At 41.8% G+C, this 12558-nt stretch overlaps 1 protein-coding gene across 1 annotated transcript in view; it reads right to left on the bottom strand.

Moving 5' to 3' along the window:
* Positions 1 to 12558, bottom strand: part of STT3B (STT3 oligosaccharyltransferase complex catalytic subunit B) — a 218910-nt gene that overhangs the window by 135055 nt on the left and 71297 nt on the right. Inside the window, exon 2 of the mRNA XM_077491460.1 lies at positions 4500 to 4608. Coding sequence (XP_077347586.1) covers positions 4500 to 4608 — 109 coding nt within the window. The remainder of the gene's footprint in view (positions 1 to 4499; positions 4609 to 12558) is intronic.

Genomic DNA, 12558 nt, shown 5'->3' with positions numbered 1-12558 from the left:
TGCTTTTCTGCAGCTTCTCCATTAAAGTGTATTGAACCAATAAAGCACCATTTAGCGTTAAAAGTCCCTGACCCTTTCAGATGTGAACGGGTCCCATAGGAAACCATGTAAATGAACTGTAGTGCATTTCTGCAAAAAGCACCATAAAACGCGTAGATGTGAACCAGGTCTAAGACGTTTAGTAACATAATGGGGTTAACAAAAACTAAAATGAGCCCTTGATAGTAGAAAAAAAAAAAAAGCAGATAATCACTACTGTAAGGGGTTATTTTTACTGTAGAACAGTGAAATATTTACAGTAGTGATTATTTTCTCTTTTTGTACTATAAAGGGCTCGTTTTAGCCTTTTTTTTTAATCCCATTATGTTACTGGCGGATTATGAAAATAATAATCGATTAGTTCAGGGATATGCAATTAGCGGACCTCCAGCTGTTGCAAAACTACAAGTCCCATCATGCCTCTGCGTGTTATGCTTGTGGCTGTCAGAGTCTTGCAATGCCTCATGGGACTTGTAGTTCTGCAACAGCTGGAGGTCCACTAATTGCATATCCCTGGATTAGTTGTTTCAGCCCTAATGACAAATGCATTACGATTAGTTGTAAGCAGCCGATTACATACAGAACAGAGTACAGAGAGGAGTGGTATGGTACATAATACAAGTGGCGTGGATGATGAACATAGAGTGCTAGCTGGGGGAAGGAAGCTGGCTCAGGTGGGCTATGACAAACAGTGCAATATGACATCAGAGGATGAAAACTAGTTAAGCACTTTGATAACGCCGTACATATATATGCGGCCTCATATCCCACTGGATTGGCGCAGGGCGAACGTGGTGCCTGTATTTAAAAAGGGATCAAAGTCTTTACCAAGTAACTATAGACCTGTTAGCTTAACTTCTATAGCTGGGAAGATACTGGAGCTTTTAATAAAAGACCACATCGACGAGTTCTTGCTGAACAAAAACACTTTAAGCAACAGACAACATGGATTCATGAAAGACAGAAGTTGTCAGACAAATCTGATTTCTTTTTATGAGGAGGCAAGTAAAACCTTGGACAGAGGGGTGGCGGTGGACGTGGTATACTTGGATTTTGCAAAAGCGTTCGATACAGTTCCCCACACACGGCTCATGTGTAAGGTAAAGTCTACAGGTTTGGAAATATCAGTTTGTAAATGGATAGAAAATTGGCTAAAAGACAGAATTCAGAGAGTAGTGATTAATGATTCTTACTCTGAATGGTCTAAGGTTATCAGTGGTGTACCCCAAGGTTCAGTGTTGGGACCCTTACTTTTTAACATCTTTATAAAATGATATTGGGTCTGGGATCAAAAGTAACATTTCTGTCTTTGCAGATGACACCAAGATATGCAGTGGAATAACGTCCTTACAGGATGTCTCCAATTTACAAGCCAACCTCAATACACTGTCTAATTGGGCTACTATGTGGCAGATGAGGTTTAATGTTGATAAATGTAAAGTTATGCACTTGGGGGCTAAGAATATGCATGCATCATACATGCTAGGGGAGTACAACTGGGGGGATCCATAGTGGAGAAGAATCTGGGGGTAGATCATAAGCTCAATAATAGCATGCAATGCCAAGCTGCTGTTTCCAAAGTGAGCAAAGTCCTTTCTTGTATTGAGAGGTATGGACTCCAGAGAGAGAGATATCATTTTGCCCCTGTTCAAATCATTAGTAAGACCTCACCTGGAATATGCAGTTCAGTTTTGGGCACCAGTTCTCAAAAAGGATATCGGGGGAACTGGAGAAAGTGCAGAGAAGGGCAACCAAACTGATAAGAGGCATGAAGGAACTCAGCTATGAGGAAAGATTAGAGGAACTGAATTTATTCACTCTTGAGAAGAGGAGAATAAGGGGGGATATGATCAACATGTTCAAATATATTAGGGGTCCATATAGTGAACTTGGTGTTGAGTTGTTCTCTATACGGTCAACCCAGAGGACAAGGGGGCACTCTTTACGTCTAGAGGAAAAGAGATTTCATCTTCAAGTACGGAAAGGTTTCTTCACAGAGCTGTGAAAATGTGGAATAGACTCCCGCCAGAGGTGGTTCTGGCCAGCTCAGTAGATTGCTTTAAGAAAGGCCTGGATACTTTCCTGAATGTACATAATATAACTGGGTACTAACATAGGTAAAGTTGATCCAGGGAAAGTCCGATCGCCTCTTGGGGGATCAGGAAGGAATTTTTTTTCCCTTGCTGTAGCAAATTGGAGCATGCTCTGCTGGGGTTTTTTTTCGCCTTCCTCTGGATCAATTGTGGGCATAAAATTGGGTATTTGGATTGTACGATTATTTTTTATTTTATTTGTTTTTAAGGTTGAACTGGATGGACTTGTGTCTTTTTTCAACCTGACTAACTATGTAACTATGTAACTATATTGGAAAGAATATATCAGGATCATGGTTGAGGCTACAACCATGATCCCAGTATCATTTTTGTTGTCTAGAGATTCCCTTTGCCTTAAAAGTAATCCTAGTGGCTAAACATCTGCTGGATTACTTTTACAAGCAGCAGAAAGGGGTTCTAATCCTTTTCTACTAGACCCCCGATATCTCCACAATGCATTGTCTGCATAATGTGGTGATCTGCCCCAGGTAGCAATAATGCTTATTCTCCAACTCCAGGTTTCTTGTTTTAAATACCGTAGTTTGTTTGGACCAAGATAAACCAAATTAAACATTTGCTTCACTAACAAGTGTGTCCACATGGAGGGCTGTATAAAAAAGGTGTACAGCATCAGATACATAGGGCATTAAGTGCTGTGTTCTGGTAGAGGCATTGGAACTTTGTGCTGCTCAACCATTCACATTAAAGCTGACCGATTCTGGGAAAAATTAGAATCTTTTTTTTGCTTGGAATAAAGATCACGATTCTCAGGGCGCAACATCTTTCACATTAAACAAAAAAATAAAATAATAAATAATAATAGTAATAATAGTAAATTGAGCTAACTTTACGGTTTAGGTTTAAGATTCAGTAAAGTGTATTTTTTCCCCAAAAAATGCATCTGACAGACCACTGCACAAATACATAAAATATGGCAACTACCACTGTTTTATTCTACAGGGTCTCTGCTAAAAATAGATTTTTAATGTTTAGGGGTTCCAAGTACCTTCTAGCGAAAAAATAATGATTTTAACTTAAAACCAAGTGTCAGAAAAAGGTTGTTTTTAAGTCATTTACAGACCGAAGTTTATTCCTTTGCTCTAAAGAACAAAATGTTTTATAGGTTTATAGTAAGCTCAGCAGCTGAGGAATGTTGTGAAACTTGGCAGACTGCCTGTCTTTTTTTGACAGCTTTGTGGCTTCATCTGAGAACTCTGCATAGGAGTGGAAAAAAGCCTTTTATTTTATTAAAGAACACAAGAGTTCCTCTAATTGGCAGAGGTGAAAATTGTGATGTCATCCACCCATCTCTCCACCCCAGCCAATAAAAAGCAGCTCTGTATTCAGTCCATCCCTCCCCCGGGCATGAACACCTATTTAAAGGGATGCTGGGGTTTAACATTTTAACACAGTTGGATGCAAATGTGCAATACAAAATCCCCAAGTACTTTCTCCAGCTAGACAGCACAAATGCTTGCTTAGCAATATACAGTATGTCCCATAGTTGAGAATAATTTAGAGCTCAGAACCACACTTTACAGTGTGCTGAAGAATATTTGTACTACTTTGTATGTTGCCTGCATAGCCCATTCTAGATGTGCCACTGGTGCCAAAAACTTGGTACTTCAGGAGTGAGGCACACTCCTGAGATACTCCAAAATGTCACTTCATTGTATTCTGGTGACTCTTCCCACTTCCTACTACATAGAGTGCCATTAGTACTAAGACTAGACTGAGCACTACTGTTGTAGGCCGGCCAAACTCCATGCAAATATGGACTTGCCAGAAAAGGTCTGGTCTTCAAGTGGTTAAAGCGGAGTGCCACCCAAAAGTGGAACTTCCACTCAATTGTCTCCTCTCCTGGTGCCACAATTGGCACCTTTCGGGGGGGAGGGGGGACAGGATACCAGTCTGACAGGTATCCTGTTCCCACTCCCGGGAGTCCGGGCCACGGCCCGTGACATCACCACAGGGTTCCCTCCCTCCTCTCTCCATTACTGGGCCAGGAGGAGAGAGGACCGGGGCCTCATGCGTGAAACCGCAAGGCTACACTGCCGGGTTCCCTTACCAGGGATGGTGGTGGCAGAACCAGACAGCTGATGAAAACATCAGCTGCGGTGCTGACATCACTGGACTTCAGGATAGGCAAGAGTCCTATTGTTAAAAGCCAGCAGCTGCAGTATGTGTAGCTGCTGGCTTTTATTTTTTCTGGGCGCAACACCGATTTAAAGAAACAGGAGACACTTTATGGTACCTATTGTACATCGCCACTGTTACCAAGATGCAAAGTCTATCATGGAGAAGTGTTTCCAAGAGTTTGCGATTAAAGTTTTTTTTTTAACACAATTATACAATTGAGGTACTTACCGTCCCACCTACTATTCTTCCCAATGGATACCATGCTCGCTCGTCAAACCAATTTAAAAATTCATAAAACCCGTGAGATGCTAGATGATGTGTTGATCTGTAGTTGAACCTGCAGAAGGCAAAGAGAAGGTAAACCTTTAAGAATAAATAATAATTCTCTGAGTAACATGTATGAAGATAAATCTATGCTATTGAATACAAAGCCATAATACAAAATTCTATTTGTGGTATTTCATTAAGCGGTTCTTTCTGCGCTGTACAACAGTCTATGCAGATAATTTCAGGTTTTGGCTCAGCATGCGGCCATCCCATAACTGTGATCTTATCCGCAATCAGAATAAATATGTAACTGCTATGGACATTTCCAACTATGCTGCATTTATACATAAAATACACTGCTCATTTCTCCTGCCAGTTCTTCCACACACCTGATCAGAAAACCTACTCCTGGGGAATCTGAAAGATCTGCGCAATGAATTCTTCAACGCAGTACTAAAGATAGCCAACCTAAGATGCAATGATAAAAGGTCTCAGAAAAAGAACAGTGTATTGTTTACCAAATAAGGAGCTGCTGAAATCACTAAATATAATTATATTTTAGCAATGTTCATTGCAATGGAGTAAAAAAAACACAGTATGTCTAAATGCCAATTTATTTATTTTTTGTTTACATGTGCCTATTAGAGGGATGTGGATCCTAAAAACTAGAATTCTTTTCTACCACAGAATCTTGGAATTATGGAAATGCACTGGGTTTAAAAAGGTATAGCAACTTTACAAATTGTCACTAGTGTAGGGAAGATCTTTACAGCGAACTGGTCATTTATTTTAGACTTAAAAGCACACACCTTAAGATACAGCTCAACTGACCCAATGCTCATTGGAAGTGTATAGAATCAGCCAGCGCTGCACCACTCTAAGCCCTTTGATGCATTTGGCCCTGCCCACCAGGGCTTGGTCATAGACGAAACGCGTCAGTGAGTGAGGCCAGTGGAGCAGTACTGGCTGAGGCTATACACGTCGACAAGCATTGGGTTGGTTGAGTGGTGTCCTATTCCCTTTATGCCAACATCCCTGGATTAGAGTATCTAGACGCCTGCTCCCTTAGTCCAAGGACCAGCGGAGAAGTATCTACACCTCCAGATTTGAGCGGTACTACATATTTCTCCGGGTCACACATAAAAAAATTCAAATAAAAAACAAACAACTTTCACACCCTCAGGGATAAATTCCATCCACCCATCACAAGGGCTCTTGGCAACAGCCCGGCTGAGCCCAACCAGTTCCCCCACTCAGGCAGCCCAGCTGCAGTGTATAGCACGTCACTGATGTAAAAAAAATTGTGCGGTACTGGTTTATTTGGCTGTACCATTGTACACACAAGAACAGCGTACAGGCATATGATAATAGCCCATTTTATTTCCCCATACTCATGTACAAGGCCATTGCTTCCATGCATTGTACTGATGCTGTATGCACAACTTTTGTACAAACGACTTTTGAATAGGCTGCATCTGTACTATACACCAGCAGGTCAGCATGTGCAGATATACTGCATGGCTCTGCCCACTGTCCTGATGAGGAGTAACCCCCTTATTGGGTTATCTGATAGAATGAGATTTTCTGTTCTAAGATTGGGTTAGTTAGGCGCTTTTTGATCATTTAAAACCCTTCCCCCCAAATTTCACAGTTCTAGGTTTCTGGTTAATAAAACGTAATAGAAGGAACATTTTGGCACCGGTTTTAAAAGGTGGCCATTATACAATTTGATTGTACAAACACCTTAAATTTACCAAAACTATATAATGTGAAGACCTACCCATCCCATCTAAAGAATTTGCATCCAATCAGGAAAGCCCTCATACTAAATACTTATTAATTTCTAAATAAATTCTAAAAAACACATAGTAAAAATTGTATGGGGATATTACAGGTATACACTGGATTCTTGAAGCCGAGATGACAGGAGACAAACTGTGAATGCCGCTCAGCCTGTAGGGAGTAATGGTGGTCTCTGTTCGCATGGATCCACACGTATCCAGCATTTACCAGTGTTAAGGGACAGATGTCCCAGCCTGGACGCAACTGTCAGCATGCAAGGTTACTCATCCATTCCCATCTACAAGTAACTGCTGGGTGTGCAGATACATGAACGGCGACAGCTCCTCGTAGATTATTACTCTGTACACACTAAGCTGCCGTTACTGTTCTCATACAGAAGTCATCTCAGCTGCAAGAATCTGATTCCTACGGCTGAAGTTTGGTGTATGCCAGTAATTGCCCATGGGAAGGAGGCCCAAAATAGTCAATTAGGCTAAATTCTTAGGCTGAAGTCACTTTCAGTACATGTATTTTTTTTATGTGCTTTCACTTGACAGTGGAAGATGCATGACAACGCATCACTAGGTCCTAGAATGTTCACAGATGCATTAAAGTGCAGACAATCCACATCAACTCTTCACAATGATATGAATTTTTTTTTTTTTTTTTTTTTAAACAATGACCAAAATGTGTGCATGCATAGGTGTGAATGGGCCCCAAGTCACCAGTTTTTCTGTTAGCATTTCACCATAATAGCCTGTCTGTTAGGGGGGAAAAAATAAACACACAGGAGGTAGCCACCCAAGTCTAGAGGATAGCAGGCAGAACATTTTACCAGGTTCTCTGCTTATCGGATGTGAACCAGGATAGGATGTCACTTCTGGCAGACACATTCAGACATGTTTTGCAAATATCATGAACTATGCAATAGGCCATCTGTAGTTCTGCATACATTGGCTGCTTTAGCTTTATGGCTTCTTCTGTGTAGCATTTGCATGCCATGTGTTGCTGCACAAAAAAACGTATATATTGCAACAGAAATTAAGGTTTTACCATCATTGAATGCTTATACAATTTTCTTAGTAACTGCCCAATCATACACATTCAACAAATTCCCATTTATGTGGCAGGTTTATAAACGCAGGATTCCAGCCAAAACGATTTCTGGTTTGACATAGAACAGAGAAGGGTTAAAATCTTTCAGGCTTTTTATTACTAATAAGGAAATTTCCCTTCGCTGTCAATCTGAGGACGGTTCTTGAAGGACAGAAATCAATCCATTGGGAACGAGGTTAGGGCCTGTTGTCTGTGCTTACACATCCGTCACTCCCCAGTGTCTTGGCTGCCTGGACTTCCCTCATTGGCTGAGACAGCGTGTCACGCCATTGGCTCCCGCTGAGGTCAAACTCAGTCAGCCAATGGCCAGGACACAGCTGTGTCTAAATGGATGCACGGAGGTGCAGCTTGGCTCAGTTGCCCCCATAGCAAGCCGTTTGTGCTGTGGGGCCCTGCAACAGGAGGAAGGGGCCAGGAGTGCAGAAGAGGCACCCGAGAAGAGGAGGATCTGGGCTGCTCTGTGCAAAACCCACATGCAGGGCAGGAAAGTATAACTTTTTCTTTTTTTTTTTTTTTTTTTTTAAGTTAGAAACCAACAACCTATGACTTTAGCATCACTTTAAGCTAACCCATGAAGCCATTCTAGGGGAGTAAGAAAGCATCTCGCTAGGCAGCTATTCTCAACTAGGGTTCCTCCAGAGGATTCTAGGAGATCTGTGGCACATTTACCTCCCATTTGATGGTGCCTTGTAGAGACAGGGTTATGACACCAACATAAAGGGGCACCCTCCTTCCCACTGAGTGCCACCATAAGGGGCCACGCTTCCCAATTACACTCAGTTTTAAGCAGGGGTCTCCCACAACCGAAGTTTATTTTTGTAGTAGTAAAAAGGTTGAGGAAGACTGCTCCAATGTATTCTGTGATTTGGTGTGAATTTCAAAGTAAATAACATTAAAATAAAAAAATAGTGGCACACAAAAATGAGCAACCACCACAGAAAAGCAGATTTTAAATCTTGCAGTATAAAAAATACAAAGAGCCAAAATGTGCCATTATAAAGCACTCTACATCAATGCAGACAACACTTTCATTTTAAAACGTCACAAATATCCTAGCATAACATTAGTGAAGACCAGATAAATTCCGTGACTCTAATATACAGGAGGCAGGTTCTACTGATGGCTAGAGAAGCAGCATCATTATGAACATAATAAAACAGCAGGTCCCATCAGGCCTTTAGATATTAGCGATTCCCCCATGCACAGATCCTACAAGTCCATATATGAAAACAGGGACCCACTTATGACTTTTAGAGAATAGTTTATAAGCTTGGAGTATTGAACACAGCTCACGTTGTTACATTACACTCTCAGATCCCATCTTATGTGGGGAAATCCAAGCACCAAGAGCAGAAGAGTGATCACCACATCACAAACCAGTTAACCCTTTACTTACGCACAGTAGCTGGGACCATATGTTTTAAAAAAACGGGACACAAGGTATTATCTTAACTGCATAATTTCATTGGTCAGAAAACCAACATATGACTGAACAGAAACAGAGTGATGGAAATTTACTTCTAAATCAGACAGAACCTGGATCAGTTGTGTATGGCAACCAACCATTCAGCTTCTAGCCTTCATTCTCAAAGTTTAATAAGCTGGCACCGGAAATGGATTGGCCAATCAACCCCCCCCCTCAAAATGTTTGCGAAAACCCAGCAAAATATACACCGACCAGTCAGGTCATCATGGCCACCCTGCATAATATTGATTAGTTCCCCCTTTTGAAGCCACAACTGCCCGACCTGTCTGAAGGTATGCTGTACTATCTGGCACAATATCAAAAGTAGCAGCTCCTTTTCCTGTAGTGAATGCTGGTGCCCTCTCTTCCCCAGGTAAGCAGCAAATGCACACATGGCTTTCCACAAGATGTAAAAAATTTATAAAAAAAAGTGCTTTTAGGGACACCACTAATGTAGGGACATTTTCTGTCGCACAACCAACGCTGGTGCAATTTTTTATACATCACAGTAGACTGCAGCCTCATTTTAATGCAGGACCTCATGCTAGTCAAACTCCTGTTAGGGTGGAATGAAGGGCACAGCATGCCATCTTCATCCTGGGTGCCAAATAACCTTGACCTGGCACTGCAACCACTTACAACAGGGCCCATTAAGAGTATTTTGCAGATTCTGCTAGAGTGCATGTTATAACACTGCATTCCATCTAACGTTCCTGCTTTACGTCAAATTGTGACTTGAGCTGGCTGTGTTCTTTCACCTTACTTGGCTGCCACCACAGACTTGAGAATAGACCATCCCCGTTACCAACTTGCACATTTTGGGGAAAAGGTGTGTCGCACTTAAGATGGACACATGTTTTATCCCAACTGGTGTTATTGCCCTAAGCAAACAGCTTATAATTTGCCCGCCTCCCCCCACAGTATGGAAAGTTAATACTTAACGGCCATTAACTTTGCCTAAACTGGAGCACAGCCAGAGTGAGAACTTTTTTTTTAAATCCCCCCCCCCCCCCCCCCACCCACACTGTGTTCAGTACAATTCTGGGGTTTATCAGACCTCCTCATCTTTTTCACAGATTTCTACTGAGATAACCAAAAGGTAATACAACCCTTACAAATGGAGTCAAAACTTCTAGAGGAAGCTTTACGCCGCACAACTTGCTTAAATAAGCCATTTCAGATTTATACAACACCACAGACTGATATGACTGACTAAGTTCCATATGCTGGATGGGTTACATGCAGGGAAGATAATGAACAGGTTTCATAAAAAATAATTGCTGCAGATTTCAGGAAACTGCAAGTTGAATGTTCATTGTCATCTGGTAAATGGTAGTATGGGAGCATGTTCACCAAACAACTAGATTAACACCACCAAGTGGCATCAGCTACTTCAAGGAAGAGAGAAAAAAAAAAAAAAAAACAAGTGTGGGCCAGGTTTAAAATATCTATTATAGGTGCCCCATGGTAAGGCCACAGACACTGCAACATCATCTCATCCTTCAACATGGAGTCTTAGGTGAGTTGATATCCATCTACAAAGTAAAACCAGCTCAATCCAAATACTTCATAGATCTATAAAAATCTGCACTATGGGCATCTATCCAACAGTATACATGTGCAGGCTGTATTAGTGTTAGATGATAATCGCATATTTAAAGTATGCATGCGTAGATGTTGGAGCAAGACATGTACACAGAAAAAGTAAACAAGGAAACCATATGCGCATATAGCTGGGAAGTGCAAAAAATAAATAAAAGAAAAAAGTGCAAGACCTCTACCCACGTGTTGACGTCTGTCCATGCCAAGTTCTGCAAAATTCATCAGGGAAAGAGGGACCCAGCCTATCCATGCAAAGTTCAGATTGACATTGCTACTCCTCCAAAGGGCAACATCATGGATCCTATGGAAGAGGAGTTGCTGCCAAGATTGCCAGGCCCTGGTTCGTGTTCTTCCAACTGCTATATTAATGCTGGATCCATTTAGGAAATTATGTCTGCTAGATAATGAGTGTTTGGTACAGAGCTTCGAGGAATAGGAACTCACCCCTGAGGATCCTGACCTTTCAGGAACCTCCGCACCCATACTACAAAGTATAATTTCAAAGAAAGTCTCAAGTTTTGCGGCTTTACTCCTGAAATCACCCAAAAGTGATTGGCATGCATGTACTTCAGCAATACTAGTGCTGCCAGTAACAAATAAAGCAACAACATGGCAACAGAAAAGAAAAACAACCCACACACACCACGACCATGCTGGTAAGGTCACAATGTAGACCGTGACCATGCTTTTGGTGACTGGTGTCACTTTACTCTATACAGTGGAACCTCAGATTGTGAGCAACTCCGTTAGCGAGCATTTTGCAACACACCATTAAAAAAATAAAAATAAAAATTAAATAAAAAAAACTTGACTGTTTGCGAGTGTTTTCTCACAAAACGAGCAGGATTCAAGCCTCTGCAGTACTGCATTTGGCCAGAGGTACGGAGCCGTTCAGAAATACGCCATTTCTGAGCGGTCTCCAAGTCTCTCCAGCAACCACATAACTCTGGTCACATGCGCTATTGCATGCAATAGATGCAATGTGGAACAAATTATCTTAGTTTCCATTGACTTCTACAGGGAAACTAGCTTTGATATACGAGTGCTTTGGATTACAAGCATTCTCCTGGAATGGATTATGCTCGTAACCGAAGGTTCCACTGTACATGAAATGTTACCTCTGTTCACTAGATAACAGTCATGTTAATGAATGTGCATTTATACTTCAGATTAGTACTCCAACTGTGTGTGAGAAAAAAAAATATATAGATTTTTTTTTTTTTTTTTAACACACACAGTATATAGCAAGATTTTAATTGTCCAACATAAATCAGTCCTTGTCCCCATCTGCATAAGTCAGGAGGAAGCATGGTATGTCTCCTAGCTGTTACATCGTAGCAATCAACAAGGGCAGAGAAGCAGGGGGTTTGGTCCAAATGTATACATAGTCCAGAATAGAACATGGGCCCCAGGTTTCACATACATATACGCTATATTATATATATCAATGGAATGGACTTTAGACCACTACTTCTAGCCTTGGCCAACTAAGGCTGATGTCACAGCCACAAGCCTGTTGCTGGGGATAATATACCAACAAGATGCATAGGGAACACTTACCTGAATTGTACGTGTAACTCCTTGGCTGGCTTTGGCAGTCAAAAGTACAGTCAAAGCTTGTTTGGCTGTACTTCTCCTGTGGATCACAGGAGTGCAGTTCGTTCTGTGCTCCTGTGAACCATTTTCAGCTGATAATCACATAGCCGGTCCAGGCTTGAAGTCAGAACTGGCACCTGGCTCAGCCTCTCAGCGAGCTGCTGAGAGTCTGAGCTGGCCACTCCAAAGCTTGGCGCTCCAGTGAGCGGGAGGGGAGCAGCGCAGAGAGCCAGTGACAGTCACCAACTTTCTGCTGAGGGAGCTGTGTGAACCGAGAGCGAGAGAGAGAGGAAGGAGGAGGAGGAGGAAGAGGAAGGAGGAGGAAGAGGAAGAGGAAGGGGGAAGGGGAAGAGGAAGAGGAAGAGGAAGGGGAAGGGGGAGAGGGAGAGGGAGAGGGAGCGAGCAAGAGTTAGAAAGAGAACAAAAAAAAAAAAAAAAAAAAGTTGACACCCCATCAAT

This window comes from Lithobates pipiens, unplaced genomic scaffold (assembly GCF_037356315.1).
Source record: "Lithobates pipiens isolate NorthernLeopardFrog02 unplaced genomic scaffold, aLitPip1_a1.2 Scaffold_19, whole genome shotgun sequence".
Lineage (NCBI taxonomy): Eukaryota > Metazoa > Chordata > Amphibia > Anura > Ranidae > Lithobates > Lithobates pipiens.
The sequence above is the reverse complement of the archived record's forward strand: the minus strand, read 5'-3'. Positions and strand labels throughout refer to the sequence as shown.